At 51.3% G+C, this 25,214-nt stretch overlaps 1 protein-coding gene and 1 long non-coding RNA gene across 4 annotated transcripts in view; both read left to right on the forward strand.

Annotated features, from left to right (window-relative positions):
* Positions 1-17,007, forward strand: part of GLI2 (GLI family zinc finger 2) — a 262,634-nt gene extending 245,627 nt beyond the window's left edge. For all 3 annotated transcript variants that reach the window (XM_061439998.1, XM_061440005.1, XM_061440013.1), the window contains 6 exons: positions 2,387-2,521; positions 5,103-5,252; positions 7,931-8,095; positions 9,208-9,486; positions 11,046-11,382; positions 12,788-17,007. In XM_061439998.1, coding sequence (XP_061295982.1) covers positions 2,387-2,521; positions 5,103-5,252; positions 7,931-8,095; positions 9,208-9,486; positions 11,046-11,382; positions 12,788-15,210 — 3,489 coding nt within the window. In that variant the 3' untranslated portion in view covers positions 15,211-17,007. The remainder of the gene's footprint in view (positions 1-2,386; positions 2,522-5,102; positions 5,253-7,930; positions 8,096-9,207; positions 9,487-11,045; positions 11,383-12,787) is intronic.
* A 4,253-nt stretch (positions 17,008-21,260) lies between these two features.
* LOC133261554 (uncharacterized) lies at positions 21,261-24,933 on the forward strand. The gene is made up of 2 exons (XR_009741063.1): positions 21,261-21,570; positions 21,903-24,933. It is a non-coding gene; the product is annotated as an uncharacterized LOC133261554 (long non-coding RNA).
* Positions 24,934-25,214: the final 281 nt, after the last annotated feature.

Raw genomic sequence — 25,214 nt, forward strand, 5'->3', positions numbered from 1 at the left:
GAGATCCTGCCACTTGTTCCAACATCAGGCTGGCAGGCATGCAGCCCCAGCTCCTGGGAGGGTCAGTGTGTATACTGAGCTCCAGGGCCACCTCTCATGGTACCTCCACCCATTACTGCAGAATCAGCAGCTTTGACACCGAGCGTCCTGGGGGCCTCTGGTCCCCATCTTCCCTACATCTGCCGGACCATCCTTTATCAAACCTGTAAGCCATCGGGCATGCTCCGGGCACTTAATTTTTATGAAATATTGGGTTCTGTTATTGTCAGGCAAACACAGGGGTTGGTGACAAATTCTTTTCCCTTCACTGACGCCAAAGCATCTCCGCGTGATGCATGGTCTCCACGCGGCCGGCCATCATTGGGGGCCGTTGAAATTGATGAGGACAGCACGCATCCAAGGGAGATAAATGCGCTGGAGCTTCGGGGACAGGACTGCAGGGCATGGGGGCGCAGTGCAGGCAAGGGTGCTCAGCCCCAGGGAGCCTGCTGCCCTTCCTCATTCACCCGGTGTCGGGGGATGGGGTGGGGGCTGGCACACAGAGCCCTCCCTCCTGCCCAGCTCGGCTCCCACCTCATGTCAAGAAAGGACAGGCGTTTATCACCAGGAGGCTGTCACCATGTCACTCAGGGTCCTGATTCACTGACCTGACAGGGTCCTTTGCTCCCTGACTCACTTGCAAGGTGGATGGGCTCTTTCTTTTGGCAGAACAGAACAAGTCCCTCCTGGGCTTCAGCCCTCAGACTCCTGGGCTAGGATGCCACCCCGCTGAATCTGGAGACCTGCCCCCCTTCTTGTCCGTCCTCCTCCGCTCAGGTCCACCTGGCAGCTTTTTCACACCTTTTCCGAAATAAGCAGATCAGGCAGCTTGAGGAGTAATAAGGTTATCTCCAGTTTTTCTGGAAGTGCAGAGGTGTTCAGAGGCCCTGCCCATTGCTAGACATTTGGGACAGAATGTTCCTGCCCCTCCTTTTAAGGTGGGCTGAGTGCTGCTGCCTGGGGACTTACTGAACAACATGTCATCATTTTCCAGAACGCAAACATTGATTGTAAGGTGCTCTGGGAAATGACACCTAGAACCCGCCTCTTGGAGGAGCCCTTGCAGCATTTTGGAAAGCCAATCCTGGGTGCGAGTCTGCATCAGCCATGGGAGGGTCACGGGGCTGGTTTCTGCCCCTAGAAATGCACTCGGCTTCTGGAGGGAGGCTGAGGTGGGGGCTGCAGCCTCCAATTCATTGAGTCTCTGGAGCCTGCTAGGGGCTGGGGTGCCTATCTGTGGGGAGAGGGTGTCTTCCCCCCACCACTCAGCCTGAGTTATGAATGCTTTCCCTGGAGGCTCTTTTGAAAGACAGAACATTCCTGCCATTTTGGAAATAGTTTGCAAGTGAAACAGGTCCCTTAACATCTGCCCTTTTGCCTGGCTTTGCCCTGAGCCTGCCCCATAGGCCAGGGGGTCCTGGGGAGGCCTCAGCCCTCTCTGGGGGGCTTCGCCAGGCCTGCCTCCCAAACTGGCCATCTGTACCTCTCCCCAGGCCCTCTCCTGGAACCACTCAGATTGTCCCGGGCTCCCTGCTTTGAGGCTGCCCCCCACCCCCCACGAGCTCTGTTAGCATCGGCTGGGATGGGGGCGACCTTGTGGGGTTTACTCTTGGTCTGTTGCTGCTTCGAGAGGAAAAGGCTTTGTCCTCTTTGAAAGGAGCTTTGATGCCTATAATCAGTGGAAGGCGCACCTTAGGGGCCTTTCCTTCCCCCTGAAATGGGCACACGTGGGCTCCAGCGTGGCCAGAAACGTGAACCCAGACCACAAATGCACTGTGTTCTGGAGGGAACGGTCAGCCTCCACTTGAATGTTAGGGTGCCTGGCTGTGGTAGCAGCATACAAACACCCACATTTTAGGCTTGTTGCAGGGAAGCCGATTCTGGGAGAGTACTCTGGGTGCCATGTATGACCCTGGGAGGAGGGGACAGTACAAGGATAAGGCCAGGCCAATGTGTGTGGAGTTTCCTCTTGCCTCCAAAGAAGAGCCGACCCTGTTCATATACATCCTGTGAATACAAATGCCCCATCCCAGCCTGTGGGGCCCACCCCAGCTCTCCCCGGAGGAGACCATATCCGATAAGCAAAAGTCACTGCCCTCCTGTCTCCTGTTCTCGGAGCCATGTCCACTGGACCCAGGATGTGATGGGACACCTGGGTGGTGACAAGCCAGCATATGTGCGTGCCTGTGGGTGCACGCGTGTGATGTGTATGTGAGCGCAGGTGTGCCTCCACCTAGACCAGCCAATGGGTCCTTGGCACAGCCTTCACAGGGCTGACAGTGACCTTTCCCTGGGACCAGGTGGCCGCACAAGGCTCACGTGGGTATGCTCTGCCCCACTCCCCCAGGAGCAGCTGGCTGACCTCAAGGAGGACCTGGAGAGAGACGATTGTAAGCAGGAGGCTGAGGTGGTCATCTATGAGACCAACTGCCACTGGGAGGACTGCACCAAGGAGTACGACACGCAGGAGCAGCTGGTGCACGTAAGCCCCTGAGCACCTGCACCCGGCCACGTGGAGCTTCCAGGCCCTCTGCTAGAGAGAAGGGACCCCAGAGGTGCCTGCACCACCTCCTGGGCAAGTGGGAGGCATGATTACTTACCAAAGCTGTACTTATTCCTAAAATGGGGCTTATAAATACCTATGTCATACAAGAGAGGAAGAAAAATAAGGAGAAAGTTAGAAGGAAAAGGAGCAATAAAATAAAGCCCAGAATTAAGTTAGTATTAAAAACCAAGTATTCTGAGCTAGAGGTCACATACACATCTCTCTCTTTTTTCTTTAAGCTTCCTGGCAGTCAGAGCAAAGAGGGAAAGAGGATTAGTTAAGTCAGCCAGTGCCCACAAAATAATAACAAACCTAACACTGAAATCTGAAAGAAGGTCCTCCCATGGAGAAAGGAATTGGTCATTTCCTCTTGGAGACCGTGCACAGATACTCAGTGTACATGGGTGCAGTTGAATGTATACGCCCATACAAGGAGTGAGCTGCTTAAAAATGCCTAGTTACTGACAGACCAGGAGATCAGAGATCTTGAGAACTGGGTGTGCTCTTCAGGGTCTGCCTCTAAACTCCCTACAGCAGCAGCCACTGCGGGCTAACTTGTGCAGTGCAAAAAGCAGGAACAGGGGCTTAAGGCAGGAGGTGCCTGGCTTCCTACCTGACCCCACCACAGCACGCCAAGCAGTTCTGAACAAGTAACTGCACCTCTGGGAGCCTCAGTTTTTCCCTCCTGTAAATAAAGGTGGAGCCCACCCTACAGAGGGCTGAAGGCTGACTATGATACCAGCATAAACACTTAGCAGAGAGCAACCCTCCAAACAGCAATTCCCTCCTAGTTCTTCCTCCCTGTTCCCCACACCAGCCGAGTGTTCTCCTCCTCTGCATCTAGAAAAGAACTTTAAGTCAAGAATAAGTCTCCCCCAGTCCCAACACACACACTTTTTAGTGAGTGAGTGTCTATAAAGATGAACCTACACCAAGCTGGCAGCTCAAGTGCTGGGCAGATACACACCAACACACATACATACACAAACACACACACACACGCAGCGGTCACACCTACAGGCTATCCCACATGAGTTGCCTCCTCCCCAGGTCTGTAAATCAACATTTAAGACACTGCCCACTCCCCCTGCTTGCTTTTGGCATGAGCTTGCACTCAAAGACTGTAGGGTTCTTTTGCCTTGGGGTTTTTCACCCCAAACTCTCACCCAGGGGACTGGAGTTTCTTAGCAAACCCATTACTGCTGATGTTGAACCTTTAAAGCAGGGTCTTATCTAATCCCTCAGGCACTCGAAGATAACTTTTCAACCTGTGCCACCTCTTTGGGTTAAACAAGTCTTGAGGTGGAGTCCGGGCCATGGGAGCTGTGAGTTTTAAGCCAGTAAGATGAAGAGAGGAGAAGGAGAAGATCTGAGGTGGGGAGAGGGCCTAAGCAGAGGGGTGGAATGAAAGTGAAAGTCACTCAGTCGCATCCGACTCTTTGCGACCCAGTGGACTATACAGTCCATGGAATTCTCCAGGTCAGAGTACTAAAGTGGGTAGCCATTCCCTTCTCCAAGGGATCTTCCCAACCCAGGGATCGAACCCAGGTCTCCTGTATTTCAGGCAGATTCTTTACCATCTGAGCCACCAGGGAAGCCCAGAGGAGTAGAGAGGAAGATGTAAAAGATGCTCTAGCAAGGACTGAGTCGACTCCAAAGAGCAGGGAGGGGATTCTTCATGGAAAGGCAGACAGTCCAGATGTGGGAAGCAGGGCTCCAGCTGCAGGCTCCTACCTGGGCCCTGGGCTGTCATTGGGGCTGTAGGTGACTACCTGCGTCTGGCCCTGGAAGGGACAGGGTCCCATGAGAGGGGGCAGCCTGTTCTGCCCAGCTCCATCGCTCCCTGCGAAGATGGATGGCCCAGGCACGCACATAAGCTAGAGCCCCTAGTCAATTATTAACAATTTGTTGCTAAGTAAACCAATAAGAAAAAAATGAAAGGCATTGTCAGGAAGCATTTTGATCATTTGAAAAGCTTTCAGAATGAAAGTGAGGCTAATATGCTAAGATTTCCCTGGAAGTTCAAAGCGCTGTAGATTTTGCTTATCTCAGTGTTGGCATTTGTATGCATAACAGTCTGGCCTGTCACCTGGGGCAGAAGGGCCCAGCGGTTTTCTGTCTCACAAGGATAGAGGCTGCCAGTAACCAGATGCTCAGCTCTGGGCAGCGTTGTAGGTTGCAAAGATCTACAGCAGTGTTGTCCAAGAGAGGGACACTGCCAGCCCCAATGCCAGGCACACATGTAATCTTACATTAGCTAGGAGCACATTTAAAAAGAGGGAAAGGAGACTGGTAAAATCAATTGGAATCATATAGTTTAACCCAATGTATCTAAAATATTATCCTTTCTGCATGCAATCAATATAAAACAAAATTTTTGAGCTATTTCACATCCTTTTTTTTCATTCTCAGTCTGTGAAACAGGTATGCCGTGTGGGGGGTGGTCTGCACAGACCAGGTGTAGTCTGGAGGGGTGGGTGGCTGGGCTCATCCCTCTCTGTGGGCTTGTTCCTGGCAGCACATCAACAACGAGCACATCCACGGGGAGAAGAAGGAGTTTGTGTGCCGCTGGCAGGCCTGCACGCGTGAGCAGAAGCCCTTCAAGGCACAGTACATGCTTGTGGTGCACATGCGCAGACACACAGGCGAGAAGCCCCACAAGTGCACGGTGAGTGGCCATGGGCTGGCCCGTTGGCCAGGTTACGTGGGTCACGTTGGACATGGCTGAGCACGGAAAGACCCGGTGGAACAGCTTTGGGACAATGGGACAAGACCTGTCAACAGGACATCCTGTCTGCTCCTGCCCGGTCTGGCATCCTAGGGGCCCCTTGTTCTGTCTGCTGCCCCTTTCGTTTGCACTCTCCCTGAGGAACGTGTGCATCTAGGTACCTGCGGTGGAGGTGTGCTGGTGTCTCTGTGGTTGTGTTTGTGTGACCAGGAGCCCCAAAGCTATGCCCCACTCAGCTGGGTGGCCCTGAGCAGAGGGCTGGCTCGGTAGCTCCCTGCAGGCTGTCCTCTGCACAGAGAAGAGTTTCACTGGAGAGTTACAGATTGAGTGATGATGGTTTAAAAGTCACTTTGGCGGACTTAAAAAAAAAAAAACAAAACGTGAACACAATTATAAGACCTTTTGGACAGTCTCCCTTATGGAGTCAACAAGGTTTGTGACTATCTGGTGAGACCTTTATTTAACACACAGGAATTCCTCCCTTTCAAAGGAGCAGGCCATTTGTGTATCTTCTTTGGGGAAGACTCTATTCTAATATTTTGTCCGTATTTAAATTATTTGTCTTTTTGTTGTTGAATTGTAGTAGTTTTACTAGACTCTAATCGGATATATGATTTATATGATTTTATATGATATAATCGGATATATGATTATATGATATATATGATTTTCTCCTATTCTATAGGTTTTCTTCATAGTTTTCCTTTGAAGGATAAAAGTTTTGATGTTCAGAGAGTTTGTTTTATTGATATTGCTTATGCTTTTGGTATCATATCTAAGAAACTACTGCCAGATGCAAGGTCACAAAGATTTATCCCTGTTTTCTACTGGGAGTTTTATGGTTTATATGTATGTAGTTTTATTTATATGAACATAGAAATATATACACATATATATTTTTAGTAGTGTAGCTCTTCCATTTAGGTCTTTAATCCATATTCATTTAACTTGTATATGGTGTGAGGTAAGGATCCAGTTTCATTCTTTTGCATGTTGTCACACAGTTGTCCCACTCCATTTGTTGAAGAGACTGCTCTTTCCACATCAAATGGTCTTGGATCCTTGTTGAAACCCAATTGACCCTAAAAGTGTGAGTTTCTTTCTAAACTATCAGTTCCCTTCCATTGACGGCTACATCTGTCCTTATGCCGGTACCACACATGGTCTTTTTTAATTGAAGAATGGTTGATTTACAGTGTTATGTTAATTTCTACTGTATAGCAAAGTGACTCAGTTATACACACACATATATATGTTCTTTTCTATATTCTTTTCCATTATGATTTATCCTAGGAGATCAGATATAGTTCCCTGTGCTATACAGTTGCTTGATTACCATAGTTTTGTTGTAAGTTTTGAAAATGAGAAGTGTCAGTCTTCCAAATTTGTCCTCCTTTGGCAAGATTATTTTTGCTTTTCTGAGTCCTTTGCAGAAGTTATTTTCTTCAGGTCCTGAGTGGTAGCAAACCATAGCCCTCTGATATGAGCTGTGAGCTGTAGAAACAGAAGTCATTGGAGCCAAGTGTGCTCAGTCAGACTGGTCAGGAATAAAGGGGAGGATGTGAGGAATGAAACAGTTCCTGCTGGGGTTTATGTGTCATTCTGGGGGTAATTTTCACGGCTACACTGGATGCAGTTGCAGTATCTTTGGAATAGGTAACCCTTGCAATGATCCTTCCCTCCCTCCCTTCCTGCCCCCCTTTCTGGCTCCCTCTTCCTTTCCTAAAATGTTTCTTGAGTGCCAAAAAATGTTTCTATTCACCAGGCACTGATTCCTAGGAACACAGAAATGAATAGGACCTAGAAGGTATCTGCTTGCAGGGAGCTTGTATCCTTGTGGGAAGGCCAGATAACAAAACGATTAAGATAATTATAAACTGTATTAGGGAGTATAAAGAAAAAAGGGTGTTATTATAATTAAGAAAATCAAAGAATTGCTGTAGGAGGAGATGACCCCAAAGACTGAGAGGGAGTGGGCTGGGCCAAGGCCAGGGTGGGTGGGGATAGGAAAAAGCTTCCAGACAGAGAGGATGGTGCGTGCAAGGCCCCTCACGCGGGAGAACTTAGTGGGGTCAAGGACTAAAAAGGAGAGAGACATGGCCTGAGCCAGGGTCAAGGTGGCCTGCTCCCTCCGCAGTGTGGGGGACACTGGATTTTATTCTTGGCACATTTTAATGCATAAAAAATTCTAATCAGGGAGGGGCATCAGGAAACTGTTGAAAATAATATTTACCGAGTTTTTAATCATATGGGAAGAGTCTCATAATGTGCTGTCGATTTTAACAAGCAGAATAAGCAACTGAATGCTTGAGATGTTCCAGTTCAGGTTTTTAAAATGTGAGGGGATGACCTGCAGAGTCCCAGAATGAGACTTGCCTGGAGGTCAGCAGTGCCTGTCCTGGGCCATGGAAGGTTTCATTTTCCTCCTTGCACTTTTCAGTCTTTTCCAAGTTTTCGAGCTGTGTCATTTACATGATCAGGAGGGAAGGGAGATGTTTAGATCTGCACTCCTGGCTGCACCTGTAGGGCGGAGTGAACCAGTCCACAGGTTGGGCTCCCTGCACTGTATCTGGGACTCACTGTATCTGCCCTCACTGACCAAACCCTTCTCTTCCCAGTTCGAGGGCTGCTCAAAGGCCTATTCCCGCCTGGAGAACCTGAAGACTCACCTGCGCTCCCACACCGGGGAAAAGCCGTATGTGTGTGAGCACGAGGGCTGCAACAAAGCCTTCTCCAATGCCTCAGACCGCGCCAAGCACCAGAACCGCACCCACTCCAACGAGGTACCCGCCTGGGGGCCCCGGCATGGGTCACCCTCACCCCATGGCTTCTTGACACCTATAGGCCATTTGGTAGCCAGATGTCACTCCCTGCCACCCCGTGCTGTTGGAGCTCAGCACACAGCCCTAACCCCCTGTCCCCACAGTCCGACAGCAGCTGATGACACACTCCAGCTACTAGTGCTGCCTGGCCTGCCATGGCTGTCAACCTGCCCTCAGTGGGGCACAGGAGGCTCTATCTCCCCAGGTAGCCAGAGCCCCGGGCAGAGCTGAGGGAGCCCTTGGTGTGGGCTGTACCTGCCTCCCGGTCTCTCCTAGGGTCAACCACCATCACTCAGGTAGACTCAGGAAAGGATGTCTCTAAAAGTTTAGGGACATTTTGGACCCCAAAGAGACTTGCTTTGATAAGAAGTCAGAGGAATTCCCAAAGGTATCAACTCAGAGCATCTAAAGACAAGAGATAGCCTTGGAAAGGTATGTGTGTTTGCAAGTATGTATGTGCCTGTGTGGATGTGGTTGTGTTATGCGGGGAGGAGGTATGGATACGTATTTGTAAGTATGTGTACACACGTGGGTGTTTATATACATGTTTAAGTGTGTTTAGGTGGATGTGTGTGCATACATGTGTGTACATGTCTGTGTGTATACATGTAGACAAAAGTCTGTTTACATATGGATGTCGTGCATGTGTGTGTGTATGAGCTCAGGACTAAGCGTCAGAAACCCTGGGTTTTCATTCCGCTCCTGGGTGACTTGGAGCCAGTGTCTTTGCCTCTCTGATCCTGTCTTTCCTCATGAGAGAGAGCAGGGTGTTCAGTGGTGTCTCACAGACATATAAGGAGGTAATACACTCATTGATACTAAAAATCCCAACATGCTGATCACACCAGGCACTGTGACCCCTCCCTCCACAGGCTCTGATCCATATCTCCAGTTAGGGGGGGTGGGGATGACGGTCTCATTAGCCACATGCTTACCTGCAAGAAAAGGTAGCAGGCGAGGCCGGTGGGGCAGGGCTCCATCCAGGGGTCCAGCCCCTCTCAACAGGGGTGCCGCAGTGCTGCCCTGTGGAGTCTGCCTTCCTGCCCCATGCATGACGCCTCTTCACTTCCCAGAAACCCTACATCTGCAAGATTCCAGGCTGCACCAAGCGGTACACGGACCCCAGCTCCCTCCGGAAGCACGTGAAGACGGTCCATGGCCCAGACGCTCACGTCACCAAGAAGCAGCGCAACGATGTGCACCTCCGCGCCCCGCTGCTCCGGGAGAACGGGGACAGCGAGGCCGGCGCCGAGCCCGGCCGGGGCTCCGAGGACAACGCCGAGGCCAGCAGCACTAGCCAGGCCGTGGAGGACGGCCTGCACGTCAAGGCCATCAAGACGGAGCGCTCCGGGGTAAGCCAACTGGGCAGCAGGGGCCCCGTCCACGCCCCGCCCCCAGGGGGCCACGCCCAGCAGCAGAAGAACAATGCCATCTGCAAGGGGGCACCCTCTCCAGGAGCAGAAGGATGTTCCTCCTCTCTACAGCTCAGTATCCCTCCCTTCACCACCTCTGGCCCCCACCGAACCTGTCTTGAGCCAAGTGCCATTCTGCTGGGCTGACCGTGGGGAACAGGATGCCTGCCCGGACTGGGTCAGTCTGCAGGGTGCGGGTGGTTTCCGGTGGCTGACTTTCCCACCGGCCCCCAGGTGTCGCAGCTGCCCCCCACCCTCTGTCCTGTCTCTGTGTCCTTGCCCTTCTGGCCTGCACCCCTTTTGTTCTAACCATCTGTTCTTTGTCTCCACCTCTTTCTCCTGACTGTACCTCCCCTAAGGATAGACGGTACTGAGGTGAGCAGAGGAGCTGGGTGGGACTGGGGGAGGGCTGGCATGAGTAAGGGCGGCTGGGGTGCTTGGCCAGGCTCCTCAAGGGCCTGGGAAGGCAGATTTGGTTAGGTAGACAGCAGGTGCTGCAAGTGGGGCTGTCAGAACAGGTTACAGCTGGCAACAGGGGGCAAGTGTGCAGTCACAGGAGGAAGCCATGGGGTCCGAGCCTGCATGAGGATCAGGGCAGAGTGGAGGTGCAAATCAGGCTGCAGAGGAGGGAAGGACAGACCTCCAGAAGGTCTTGAGTCCTGAGGTGAGGAAGGTGGGTAGTGCCATGGGCAAGTGAAAGCATTGCAGCTTCCCTGGAAAGGCTGGAATGTGGGACCTTCAGACCAGGAGTGAGCCGGAGATGCTTCATCCCAGGTGAGCCTTATTTGGGCTCAGATCCTAGGTCACAGTGAAGGTTGCCCACATTCTGTGAAGTTCCGCGCCGTACACGTGTGCCATGAACTCTCATCCCACTTTGCCTTGACTCAGAGGGAGTGCTGGTTTGGGGAGGGCGAGGGCAAGGGCTGCATCCAGCAGCTACAACCTCTGCAGTCAAACTCCCTTTCTAACAACCCGTCTCCAGCCTTTTGGGCAGGCAGCAGGTCAGCAGGCCTTCACTCTTCCTTGCTTCCTCGAGCAGCCCATCACTGCTGTCAGGATGCTTAAGTCTCCTCTTTTTGTGTTAATTTCACACGGCTGCGGCAGCCTCTGTGGGGCTCAGCTGCCAAATGTTCACATACTGAAAGCTCTTCAAGCAGAGCTCTGGCCCAGACACTGGCTGGAAGAGCTTAGGAGCACAGCAGGGAGGCTGTGTGTGGGGAGAGGGGCTGTAGGTGGGTGCCTGACGATTACCTGGTGCCTTCTACTTGCTGGGTTGTCTCCATCTATCCATTGGCTCTCTCCAGGGGGCAGCTCAGGTCCAGCTTATAGTTGGGGAAGCTGAGGTTCAGAGAAGTAATGCTTTGAAAGCTCCTCCATGCAGCAGCTTCCTTCTTGCCCCCCGCCCCCACCTCCCCAGGTGTGCAAGAGTGCTATGTTGGGTGGCAGGGCCCATGGCTTCTCGCACCCTCTGAGTCTGTGCCTTATCATGCCCCCTGCAGCTGTGTCAGTCCAGCCCCGGAGCCCAGTCTTCCTGCAGCAGCGAGCCCTCTCCCCTGGGCAGTGCCCCCAACAATGACAGTGGCGTGGAGATGCCGGGGACAGGGCCCGGGAGCCTGGCAGACCTGACAGCTCTGGAGGACCCGCCGCCAGGGGCTGACACCTCCGCCCTGGCCGCCCCCTCTGCTGGTGGCCTACAGCTGCGCAAACACATGACCGCTATGCACCGGTTCGAGCAGCTCAAGAAGGAGAAACTCAAGTCACTGAAGGATTCCTGCTCATGGGCCGGGCCAGCTCCGCACACCCGGACCTCCAAGCTGCCTCCCCTCCCGGGAAGTGGTAGGTGGAGGCCCCAGATGCGCTGGTGGGGTGGGAGGGAATCCAGTGTGATTCACACCCACCAAACACCATGTGCTCTGGAGAAGATAGATCTTATAAGCCTATTGCACAATTTTGGAAATTGAGGTTCAGAGAGGTGAAAGTGCTTTGCCTAGATTAGTGGTAGAGCTGAGACTTAGCCCAGGCATGAGTGACTCCAAAGCCCATGCTCTTCCAACTACACCATGCTGCATCCCCATAACTCCTCAAAACAGGCAAACTCAGCTCCCATCATCCTGTTCCTCATAATCCATTCACTTGTCTATCAGGCACCTGCCATAGATACCATAGCAAAGACCCTCTGCAGGATAGTGAGATATTCCAGTCGCTGTGGTGAAAGGCCATGCCACCAGATGCAGGATGAGCCAAGTAGCACCTAGGACAGAGCTCAGGGTAGTGAGAGAAAGCAGGGCAGCTGGGGAAGAGCTAGGAGGACCTCCTGGAGGAGGCAGCCCTGTCCTCAGCCTCGGGAAGTGTTAACCAGGCTTTGAGATGGAAGATGTCCTCACTGAGCATTTCCTGAGTGTCGACTCTGCCGAGCAGTGTGCTAGGCACCAGACACCCTGGGGCGCTGAGCCTCTAGGCTGCCCTCCAGGGACTGATGGCCGTGTAGTAGGACTGGGTTATAGAGGGGTGACACTGAGAGGTCTTCTTTGAAGGGAGGATTGTTGTCCCAGCTGTTGGAGGAACTGCCAGCAGATGGCCTTCAATTCCCAGCCTCCTCCAGAGATTGCCCAGGGTGTGACAGCTGCCTCACCCAAGGTCACCCCTTCCCAGGGTGGCCCACATCCAGGAACAGATCAGGGATGTAGAGGCCGCTCAAGGCCCAGAGCGCTCCGTGAGATGAGCCACAGCTGTCGGGGGTCCAGTGTTGCAGCTGTCTTCTCCCAGCCCACTCTGCAGCCTCTCTGCCCTCCCGTGGCCCTAGGTCCCAGGACGCTCTCTATAAACAGCCTGCTGGGTAAACACAGCCCCAGGGGAGCCCAGCTGGCAACACCCATCCATGGATGAAGAGGGTGCAGGGAGGCTGTGTCCAGGGCCCTCCTGGGCTCTTTTCAGTAACCCAGTGTTCCCCAGCAACACATGCCACCCCCAGCTGGAGACCGAGAATGGGGAGAATGAGAGCACAGGGCCTGCCCGGCAGCAGCAGACTGGGATCAAGCCTCCTAACTTCTGCTTGTGCCCTGACAGTAAGTGCCACCATTTGCTCCCAATTGTCTCTTTCTTCCTTTTGTTGAGAAATCATTGACTGGGTGCCAGACCCTATTCCAGGGTTCTAGGCCCAGCAGGCTCAGTGCCCTCCAGGCAGTCCAAGCATCGCCTTTTGTCCCACATTCCCAACGCTGATCCCTCTCCTCTCCCACAGGCTCCGTGCTGGAAAACTTCAGCGGCGGCGGGGGCGGCGGGCCCGCGGGGCTGCTGCCCAACCCGCGGCTGTCTGAGCTGTTCCCGGGCGAGGTGACAGTGCTGAGCCACCTGCAGGAACGCCGGGACAGCTCCACCAGCACAGTCAGCTCGGCCTACACCGTGAGCCGCCGCTCCTCCGGCATCTCCCCCTACTTCTCTAGTCGCCGCTCCAGCGAGGCCTCGCCGCTGGGCGCCGGCCGCGCGCACCCTGCCAGCTCTGCTGATTCCTACGACCCCATCTCCACCGACGCATCGCGGCGCTCGAGTGAGGCCAGTCAGTGCGGCGGCGGCCCGGGGCTTCTCCAGCTCACGCCCGCCCAGCAGTACAGCCTGCGGGCCAAGTACGCGGCAGCCACAGGTGGACCTCCCCCGACCCCGCTGCCGGGCCTGGAGCGCACGAGCCTGCGGACCCGGCTGGCGCTGCTGGATGCTCCCGAGCGCGCGCTGCCTGCTGCCTGCCTGCGCCCGATCGGGCCTCGGCGGGGCAGCGACGGGCCACACTACGGGCCCTCGGGGCCGTTGCCCGCTTTCCCCCACGAGGCACCAGGCGGCGGGGCGCGGCGGGCCAGCGATCCTGGGAGGCGGCCTGATGCCCTGGCAGCCCCGCGGGTGCAGCGCTTCCACAGCACCCTCGACGTGACCCCAGGCACGCTACCGCCACCCTGCGGCCAGGGCCGAGGCCTCCGTCTGCAAAGCCACACGAGCGCAGACGGCAGCCTGGCCCGCAGCGGCTACTCACCCCGGCCGCCTAGCATCAGCGAGAACGTGGTGATGGAAGCCTTGGCGGCGGGGGCGGACGGCACAGGCCCAGAGGTCAGCCTCGGACTGCCAGAGGACGACCTCGTACTCCCCGATGACGTGGTGCAGTACATCAAGGCACGTACCAGTGGCACCCTGGAGGAGAGTACCCCACCGATGTACCCCCCGGAAAGCACCTGCTTCTCTGAGAACCCCAAACTGCCCAGCCCCGGGCTGCACGGCCAACGTACCATAGCAGCTGCAGACTCAAACGTGGGCCCCTCCGCCCCGGTGCTGGGAGGCTGCCCACTGGGCTACGGGGCCCCCTCCAGCCTGAACAAGAACAGCATGCCTGTGCAGTGGAACGAAGTGAGCTCAGGCACCGTGGACGCACTGGCCAGCCAGGTGAAGCCTCTGCCCTTCCCACAGGGCAACCTAGCTGTGGTACCACAGAAGCCAGCCTTCACCCAGTACCCAGGATACAATCCGCAGGGCCTGCAGCCGAGCCCTGGGGGCCTAGACAACTCACAGCCACACTTACAGCCCTACAGTGGAGCCCCATCCGCACCCAGGGGAAATTATACACAGCAGCTGCGGCAGCCAGGGGCTGGCAGCCAGTGTCCCAACATGACTGCTGCAGTGAACCCCCACCCCGGCTACGGCCAAGCCCACCCCCAGCTGAGCACCATGGGTGGGACCCTGAACCAATTCCCCTCCTCTTGCAGCAACATGGCAACCAAGCCAGGCCACCTGGGGCTCCCCCAGCAAATGGAAGTTGCTCCTGACCCCACCATGATGGGCAACAGCCACAGGGAGCTCGGCATGCCCAATTCCAGCCTGGCCGGGATGCCACCACCTCATCCAGCACAGAACTACTCACAGCAGAGTCATCACCTGGTGACCACCATGAGCCAGGAGGGCTACCACCAAGGCCCCAACCTGGTACCTTCCCACCAACCTAGTTTCATGGAGCCCCAGCAGGGCACAATGGGGGCAGCTGGATCTAGCTTTGGCCTAATGCAACCCCGGCCACCCCCAGAGCCTGGCCCTGCCGGCCGCCACCGCGGGGTACGTGCAGGGCAGCAGCTAGCCTATGCCAGGGCAACTGGCCATGCCATGGCTGCTATGTCAGCCAACCAGGAGATGACAGAGTCTGTACCCAAGGGGACAATGGGCAGCATGTTGTCCCTACCCCCTCAGCCACCCCCACAGGACACAGGTGGGACCCAGGACCACAGCATGCTCTACTACTATGGCCAGATCCACATGTACGAGCAGAACGGAGGCCCTGAGAACCAGGCCGGCTGCCAAGCCCTGCGACCCCAGCCAACACAGCCCCAGGCCTTGCCCTCGCCGGGGGTCAACCAGGTGTCCAGCACTGTGGACTCCCAGCTACTTGAGGCACCCCAGATTGATTTTGATGCCATCATGGATGACAGTGATCACTCCAGCTTGCTTTCTGGCGCCCTGAGCCCCAGCCTCCTCCACGGCCTCTCCCAGAGTTCCTCCCGCCTCACCACCCCACGCAGCTCCCTGACTCTGCCCTCCATCCCCGCCGGTATCAGCAACATGGCCGTGGGGGACATGAGCTCCATGCTCACCAGCCTGGCCGAGGAGAGCAAGTTCTTGAACATGATGACCTAAGGCCCCTGGCACTGAGCGGACTTGGAAGGACCATCACTTCCCAGGGCACGGTGCTTTTATCTGTTTTACCTTTTTCCCCAAAAAGTATTAAATAGGTCTGAGGGAGTTTGGCCAGTGGCTGGTTCAGACCACAGATGCTTTAAGGGCAGGTTTGTGTGCATCCCGTCTGGTCTTCCTTTAGATAATCTTTTGGAACTCTCAAAAGTCTCCACGGAAAAGGCAAGGCAGGAATACAGGACTCGTTTACACAGTGCTTCACAGCCTCTGGTGTTTATGGGTGTCTGGCTTTGTCACCTCTGTCATTTGGCTAACAAGGGATAACATTGGCCCAGGGCATTCCAAGCACACATGGAAAGAGGTGAGAGGAACCACATTTGGGTTTGAATCATCCAAAAGCCATACCAGATATCCCAATCCAGGAAGATAAGTTTCTTGCTCCGGTGCCTGCAAGGTAAAGGAATTCCTGGCCCACGGGAATTCTTCTGTGAAGCTTAATTGTTGAAGCCTCTGACATCCCTTGCTGTGGAGGGGGAAACTTTTTTTTTTACCTGGATGGTTTGGAAGCACATCCTTATGGGTTTGGTAGAGCTGGTGTCTCTACCCTGCAAAGCCAAGTTTGCGGCTGGCTGACTGTCCAAGTGTATATGGATGAGTAAAGTATGAAAACATTGCCCAAAAAAGGAAAGAAAACAGTATAATACTCAGGGCAAGCCCAGAAGCTGCCCAGGCCTCTCCAGACCATGTTTACAGTGTTCATGCATGTAGAATGTAGCCCTTCCTGAAAAGAACACATTTCTAAATACCTCGGGGCTGCTGGGGGTTAGGGATGGACCAAGGTGAGCTGAAGTGTGTGATGAAGAGGGGCCTGGGTAAAGAGCACACTGGGGGCCCAGCCTCAGGCCGCCCTGGAAGTCTCCCAGTAGGAAGAGGAAGTCACATGTTTACCCAACCCTGTTTCTCCAATGCACTGTCCACCCACCTTATGGTGGAAAACTGTGGGGCTTGATGGCAGCCTTTGCCCACATTCCTCCAGGCCATGCTGTCCACTCACCAGCAGCCCCCTGACTGACCCCAAGCTACAACATGCAGTCCTGGTATCTTCTGGTCTCCCTTCCCTCCGCCCACCTGTTCATTTCACAGAAAGTAATGATATGCATGGTATTTTGGGCAGGGGTGGGATTTTGAAGGGGTTGATTCTTGGGACTCTGAGGGACCATCTCTGAATTTTCCTGTTCAGTGTTGACCAAGCCCCACCTGGAAATGGAATTTGGAACTGGCATCAGAAGACATTGTTCCCGAACATATGGGAGGGTGAATGGATGTATCCTCCCCACTACACACGTTCACATACACTCGGCACCTTTCTCATGTTGAATTTGTGGCAACCTTGCTGAATCCACCTGCATCACTATGAACTTGACTCTGACTATGAGCCTGGCTTCAACCAGAACATGGCCAAAACCTGACCTGGGCCTCTACACCCCAGAACAGCAAGTGCTTTGTCAGAGTTCAAAGATAAGGTCAAGTTCAAATGACAGCCCTGAGACACCTCCAGGGGTCTGTGCTCTGTGTGGTGCATGTTCTTTCCCTGGGCTAGGATTTCACTGGCCGTTCCCAGTTTGTATATAATCTGTACAGAAGACGGCGTCCCTGAAAATACCGTAGGTGCATCATCCGGTCAGATTTATATCTCCAAAACATTTTTAGCTTTTTCTACATGCTATGAATTGAGATGACATACTCAACTTGTAAATAAGTCGTTTTTTGTACATTAAAAAAAAAGTAATTTTTTCATAATTTATTTGGTCTGTCTGCTTCTTTCTTGACATTAGTTAATGAAAACCTGAGCAGTAAATTCAGTGCATTTGAACAGAAATGAGGCTGTATTTTTTTCTCAGCAGCATCAAAATTGACTGTCCCGCCTTTGCCAGGAAATGTTTAACGCTGGGGCATTTACTAGCTGTCTATTGTCTCAGGGTGGAGGCAGTGGGAGGGGGGGCCGGGGGGTGAGCAGGATTTGACGTTGTAGAGGGAACATCTTGCTGTTCTTCCAGCCAGGTGGTTGGAACATCTAAGTTGGTTTGCTGACTGTGAGAGGCAGCACTGGTCTCAAGCCGTCCTGATGTCAGAAGCCCCTCTTGGCCAGGCAGTTGGATGAGCACACTTGAGTTGTGGGAGGCAGGGAGAGGAAGACAGGCAGCCCCCTGTCCTCTGGTGCCAAAGCAGAATCAGGCAGGCTGATGAAGCCCTGGATACCCAGCAGCTGGCCACAGGCAAAGGAGCCCATGGGGAGCAGCCACATGCAGGGACTCTGAGCCCTCGGGGGAGGGCCTGGCAGGTGCACAGAGTTACCCGGGTCTGGCGATCCAGCAGGCTGCCACTGAAGCAATTGAGCTACAGCCATGTGTCTCAGGGGGACCAGTGAGGGGAACCAATGGGGCGTGGGATGAATTCTGGAACTGGGAGGGGAGAACCCAGCATGGGGTTGAAAGAAGTAGACAGCACCTTCCATAGAGCCAGTTAGGCTGGCCTCTGGTATCCCAGCCCGGGCCCCTTAACGCCTTCTGCTCTAGGAGAGAAACCTTGGCACCCAGCTCGGAGAGTTCCCAAAGCTGCCTGAAAGACACTCAGCTGAAAACGAGTTCTGAGGTATGTCATGGATGCTCAGAATAATATCAAGTATAGGAAACCCCTGAGGGGAAGGGAATTCAGCATGTTTTCTTTCTGGGGGTGTCCCTGAGTCTTCACTATGTGTTAGGGAGCCATTGCATCTCTGGCCGTATCCTCATGGTGGAAGGATTACAGCCGAGTCCCGCCCCAGGAATTTAGCGGACTGTGCCCTCAGGAGGAGGAACGGAGCACAGACGGCTGAGCCCTTTCCTCTGCTCTCAAAGCCCATCATCTTCAGGCCTCTCATCTCTTCTACATCACATGCTGAGTCCCCGGAGGCAGCTGTGCCCTGCTTTGGGGGCAGGGAGAGGCCAGGAATTCAATGCTGCCTGAGACTAGATGAGCTACAGTATTAAGAAGTCCACTGAGGCCATTCAACTCAGCCATGTGCTCTGTGTTTCTTAACTTCGGCCACGATCATGCTGCATGACCATACCCACAAAGCCTTAGCACCAGGGAACAGCGTCTATTTCACTCATGAATCTGGCTTCACTGATGGTTGGCTGATCCCCATTGGGCTGGGCTGGGTGGCTCTGCAGCTCAGCTGGGAGCAGCTCATCCAGCCAGCTGGGCGGGGGCAGCTTGGAGCTGCTCCACGTGACCCTCATCTTCCTCCCTGGTCAGGACACTGGCCTGGGCATTGCCTTCTCATAGTGATGGCAGGAGCATGGGAGAGCAAGCAGAAAAATGTGAGTCCTTCTCAAGCCTCTGCTCAGAACGAGTGTACCATCACATTCACCTCATTCTGGCAAAAGCAGGTCATGTGGCAAACCCGTATCAGGGATGGGAAGTGTCCTTCCATAGGAATAAGAGGGATAGATTGACTATTTCTCAGCAATAGTACAGTTATCCCCAGTCCACCCTCACGCACTCAGATCCCTCCCACATGTAGAACAGACTCACCCAAGACCCCCAGAGGTCTCCCTAGTCAATCGTCAGGCTCAAAGTCTAGGATCATGTGGTCTCCATTTGTTGTAACCTAAAAACAGAGCTTCTCTGTCCCCCAGGCACATGCACACGCTCAGCACACAGAGTGGCCCAGGCTTAAAATCACTGCGGGTTCTGCTCCTGTCTCAGCCGCTGGTCCATGGCCTCTGAAGTTGTGCTGGGCAAACATCACCAGTGATCTTACCCTGGGATGGAATGTTCTCTGGTCTACTGTTCTTTGCTCTGACATCCATGTTGGAGTGTTCTTTGTTTTTCCATCAATATTTCCACTTCTAAAGAGGGCACTGAAAAGTGTGCCTTCTTGGGGAGCAGAGTAATTCTTCAACCTCTTCCTGCCTGAAGAGGGTTGAGAGCTTGAGGTACTTTATGTGTCAAGCAAACTTAATATACTCCATGGTTACAATACATTTGCCCACTCAACTCTCTTAAACATGGTGGGTTTTGGTATTTGATTCCGGTCTACTCTGTGCACCAAAGCCACACCCATAATTCCTTTATCAATGGGCATCTCTACACTGATTACTGACACCCCACATCAGGCTATGTCTAGGCACCTCATTGTCACTGAAGGGCTATTCAAGAGTCACCTTATTCCTTTCAAGGACCATAAGTTCAAGGACACACCCTAGACTTCATCTTTGCTCTGAGGCCATGTCTCACAGGCACTGCCCTAGTCTCTTAGCGGTGGACCAGAGCTTCATTTGAACATCTTTGAGAGCCCAAAGAGATAAGAGATGAGTGATCATTTTATTTTCTAAATTCTGCTTTACGCTGGCTGGTTCCTTTCTGAACTCATCTCTTACTTGTGGTTCCTTATCATTTACAGCTCAAAGAAGATGCTGTTTATAATATTCTGCCTGGAAACCAGCCTTCCAAATTCCACAAATTCACAAGAACATTTTCTCCCTCCCAGAAGACCATAGGCAATCCTTTTACCGACTGTTTCTTCACCACACCATCCAAGTCACTATTTTTCTTGCCATGTTTCCAACCTCCTCTAAGTGTCCTCACTGCCCTGTACCAAACCGATGCTCCATATTTTAGAACTTGTGCAAACAGCCTCCCATTCTGGGTACCAATTTCTGAAGAAGCATGGTAACACTGTCTGATAAGCACAGAAGTCCTGAAACACAAAACACCCAGCAGTTGTTTAGCTTGGGAGTCTGCAAGTCAGCTGAGGGGGTTGCCTCAGATGGCAGCTCAGCTTTGCCCCCAGGCCTTCTCCTCTGGGCCCAGAGCATTGCTTGGATATGGCAATGGCACAAGTTCCAAAGGGCACATGAACACAGAGGAGGTCACTTATGACCTAGGCTAGGAGCAGAAGGCCAGTCACATGACTGAGCCCCAAATCAGTGGAATCCGGGAATGCATGCCTCCTGCAGAATTATTGCAGATCAGTATCTGAACAATTATCCAACCTACCACATCAGACCAACCTTGATCATATTAATAATAAGCCTGAATTGGACCTCCATCTCTCTCCTGACTCTGTATCTCTGTTGGCTCTAAATCCAAAAGGGGAGCAGAGTGGAGTCATTCATTGTTGCCCTGTAACCAGTGAGGTGCCACAGCCAGCTTCTGATCCTAAGATGTACTTTTCTTCCCAACCAATAACTTTTGTTTATGGTTAAGGAAAATGTATGGAAGCTTTTCCCAAGGGGCATTATTGGTAAAGACCCTGCCTGCCGAGGATTCGAAGATGTGTATTCAATCCCTGGGTCAGGTAGATCCCCTGGAAGAAGGCATGGCAACCCACTCCAGTATTCTTGCTTGGAGAATCCCACGGACAGAGGAACCTGGCGTGCTGCTGTCCATGGGGCTGCAAGGAGTCAAACACAGCTTAGCGACTGAAAAACAACAAACTGACATCAAGTCAGGTCCTCACTTTTTCCTGTCTCCAAAATGCCAGGTTCAAAACTGAAAGTTGTAGAATGATTGGTACTAAAATGATTTGAAGATGATTTATTATATAGGCTTGATATTTTTAACCCAGTTTTGCAAGTAATTTTTAAAAATCTGATACCTCATTTCACAGGCAGATGAAATTTGCAGTGGGCTGCCTCAGATTTTTTTTAATTTTTTTACTTTCCTTTGCTTGTTAAAATATAAATCTCAAAAGCAGGCTCAGAGCAATTTACACAAATACTTTTGGGACAATTTACGACTATCCCACTGGTCAGTGAAACTATCCATGTCCCGAACATTTACAGTGATCACTTGACACTGGCTGTGTTGGGAGAATTTACACCATGGAAACCAGCAAACACTATTAATCAGGGCTTCCTGCCCTCAACTCCAGGGAGCTGGTCATTAAACATTTACCAGTGTACCTGGCAGCATACTGAAATCCTGTGATTTGCCAATAGCCCGATACACCTAGAGATCTTTTCTAAGGTTCTAAGTCCACAAAACCAGTTTCGGGATTGGTTTCACAGAGAACTTGTGAGTCCAGGGTGCCATGGCTACCTTGGTCATCTAGTTTAGTGGTCATCTAGCAAGCTGGCTCCCCTGGCACTAATAACACAGGCATAGCCCATATGTACTCCCCAGTCCTTCCCTTCTTTCTGGCCCTGGTGGTCTGTGAGTTCTTTGCAGGATGAGCTGTGTCTGATTCAGCCCATGAGAAGCCATAAGTGGTTTTGATTATTTCTGCTGAGTTTAGTTCCAAATCCAGTGGTTCTAGAAAGCTTCATAGAGGGAGACGTGAACTGAACTTTGACAAATGGATAGAAACTGGACCTTGTGAGTAGCCCATTCAGAATTTATTTGAAATGAGGCTTCAAAGAGATTAAGCTATAGAAACAGTGAAGTTGTCATTAAGAGGTAATGGGGTTTGCTTTTTAAATAGATTGGGGTGGGGGAAGAAGGAAGAAAAAGAAGAGGAAATCTGGCAGCTGGAGGCTGAACAGAGACCAAAGGCCTTGGGCCATGGTCTCACAGTAAAAGAAATGAGACTGTCTCATGACTGTGACCTGAGGGTCTCTGATGGGCCCTTCCAACTTCAAAAATGCACTCCACTGGCCTGCTTTGATTCCAGAAAATTTATTACTGAAGCATATTTCCTCTGAGTGCAGGCACTGAAGTCTGCTGAAAAAGAGTCCAGTGACGGAGGGATGCATGGAGAAGCCCACAGCAACATATAAGGCCTCATCAACAGCTCCCTGAACCACCTGGAAATTTCCTGCAACTGGGTAGGTGTGAAAGACTTGCTACATGGTTGTAAACTGACTTTCTTCCTTGGAGGGGCCCCAAGTTCATGCATTAGTTCAGGTTCAGAAACATCCTCTGAATTCAGAGGTCATCTGAGGTTCCTGAAAGGTGATCAGTCTTCACTGTCTTCTTAATCTCCTCCTTCTTCTCCTCTCCTCTTATTTCTTCTTCTCCTTCTCTTTCCCCTTCATCCCCTCCTCCTCCTCTTTATCCTTCTCCTTCTTCCTCTTCATCTTCCCCTTTCTCTTCTCTTCCCTCCTTCCTTCCTTTTCCCTCCCTCCCTTCCTCCCTCTGCTCCTTTCTCCTCCACCCCTCAGCTGATGAAAATGAGCAAAAACAAGTGTGCGAGCCCACGTGTGATTGTATCACTACAAGTAGAGTGATGTGTGTGATGACATCACACTTAGGAAGGTGTGATGGGCTTGTGATGGTGCAGGGAGGGGGCCCATAAAATCAGCATAGTTTGAATGAGAAATAAGACCTGATCCAGGTTTAGAAGATGAATAGGAAGTTGTCTGAGGGGATTGGAAACGTCTCATCAGAAACCATGGAGGCCAGAAGTAAGTGAAATATTTTTTAAATGTTGAAAGAAAAGAACTGTCAATACAGAACTCTGTATCCATTAAAATATCTTTCAGGGATGAAAGTAATACTCTTAGATGAAGGAAAAGGAAGAGAAATTCATTGTCAGCAGGTCTGCTCTAAAGGTAGAAAGGAAATGATATAAAAAGAAAATGGAGCATCAGGAAGGAGGGAAGAGGAATAGAAACGATATCTGGATAAATACAGTGGGACATTCTTCCCTCCTGAGTTCTTTAAAATAAATAGTAAGTCCCCTACATACAAACTTTCAAGTTGCAGACTTTCAAAGATGCAAACCTGCTTTTGCATGTCCAATTACTGACAATAATTTCATGTATCTGGTGTATATTGCCATGTGTGTGTATCCTCTACATGTGGTCATGCTTTTGTGCACTTCAGTGTACAGTAGTGTACAGAGAACAGCAGTACGGAATCTTTATTTCAAGCCCAAGATGTCCAGAAGCGCTAAGCAATAACCACTGAAAAAAAAAGTGGAAATAATTGAGAGAGTGGAGCGAGGTGAAAAGGTGGTAGGTGTCGCTCATTCTTATAACATGAATTGTTCAACAGTCGGCACAGGTCTAAAGAACAAGGACAAGATCATGGGACATGTAAGTCTGCTGTGCCAATGATGTTGGCAATAATATCAAAGAAACCTAGAAAAGTGATGGAGAAGATGGAGAAACTTCCCAGCGTGTGGATGCAGGATCAACATCAGAGTTGAGTGCCACTCAGCTTAATACTGATTCAAAAGAAAGCTAAAAGCCTTTATGAAGACTTGAAGAAGAAACATGGCAATGACTCAGAGGGTGCAAATTTTAATGCCAGCCATGGTTGGTTTCATTGGTTCAAGACTAGAACCAAACTTCACAACATAAATGTCAGTGTCAAGGCAGTGAGTGCAGATACGGTAGCTGCTGGGAAATTTCCTGAAACACTTAAATTACTGATGAAGTTGTGTATTTATCTGGGAAGATTTTGAATGTGGGTGAGATGGGACTGTACTGGAAGAGGATGCCAGACCAAAGTTACATCAGTAAGTAGGAAAGTTGGAATCAGGCTATAAACCATCAAAAGATAGACTAACTCTGTTGTATGGTGGCAATGCTTCCAGCAATATGAAGCTTAAGCCTCTCTTAGTTTATCATTCAGAGAACCCAAGAGTCCTTGAAAACAGCCGAGGGCTCTCTTCCTGTTGTGTGGAAGAGTGACCCCAAAGCCTGGGTTACACAGGTCATTTTCCAGGACTAGTTTTTCCACCACTTTATCCAGGAGGTAGAGAAAACATAGCTTGGAGAAGGATGTCCTATTTAACATTCTTTTGCTGCTCGACAGTACTCTGGGCCACCCCTCACACATGGATGACCATCATCACAAAGTCAAAGTAATATATCTGCCATGGAATACTACATTGCTTATCCAACGTATGGAACAGGAAGTTATAGCAACTTTCAGAAAATACTATTTACGTCACACTTTTGGTCAAGCTGTAAAGGTGAGTGATGAATCAAGAACAACCTTACAATTTTGGAAAGACTATAACATCTAAAAGGCCATAAGAAATAGTGATTTGCTTGGTGTGAGTTTACAGTTGTCACCATGAATGGGGTTTGGAAGAACCTATATCTGCAGCTTTTTCATGATTGTCATGGATTTGAGAACGTGGATGAGGATTCCAAAGATATCATCAGCAACTTACTGATCTTCAGTGAGTAGCTGGAGCTAGATCTGGAAGAGGAGCACTTCATTGGACTCCTTGCCGTGCAACACAAGGAGCTTAGTAATGAAGACCTGATGGAACCGGAGGCCCAGAGAAAGGATGAAGAGAGACAAGAGGAAGAAGCAACTGAAGAACTAAAGAGATTCACGATGCAGGAAACGGCAAGGGGGTCTTTTTTATTTGAGGAGGCAATGTCAGTTTTTGAGACAAATGACCCGAATGTAGAATGGTACATGAAGCTTGTAGTAATCCAGTGCTAACATGTCATATGATGAGAAAAAAAGAACTACTACACAGACATCACTGGATCATTTTTTTAAAGGGTAGATAGAATTAAATCCAGCAATATATCAGAGGCTGTGCCATCAACATCAAGCACAGGTGAAATTGCATCTTGCCCTCCATCTCCTATTGCTGACATTTCTTCCTCTTTACCATCTCCCACTTCCTCTTCCTCCCCCAGTCAGTAACTCTTCTTGCCTGTTCACTCAGCCCCTGTGTGCCAGCTGTTTATACTGTACTATACTGTACTGTACTATTGTGCTTTTCAGGGTAGTGTACTGTAAGATTAAAATGTTTTTGTTTTGTGTGTTTGTTGGTTTCTTATGCATTATTTGTGTAAAAAGTATTATAAACCTATTATAATACAGTACTATACAGCTAACTGTGTTCATTGGCTACCTAGGCTAACTTTGTTGGACTTATAAACAAACTGGACTTACAAATATGATCTCAATGAAACTCATTTGTATGTAGTGGATTTACTGTATTTAACAGCTGAAGCAGTGAGGGCTTTCAAAGTATGTACGTGGGCTTCGCCAATGGCTCAGCAGTAAAGAATATGCCTGCAATGTAGGAGACTCAGGAGACATGA

Source organism: Bos javanicus, chromosome 2 (genome assembly GCF_032452875.1).
Source record: "Bos javanicus breed banteng chromosome 2, ARS-OSU_banteng_1.0, whole genome shotgun sequence".
In the NCBI taxonomy this organism is placed as follows: Eukaryota; Metazoa; Chordata; class Mammalia; order Artiodactyla; family Bovidae; genus Bos; species Bos javanicus.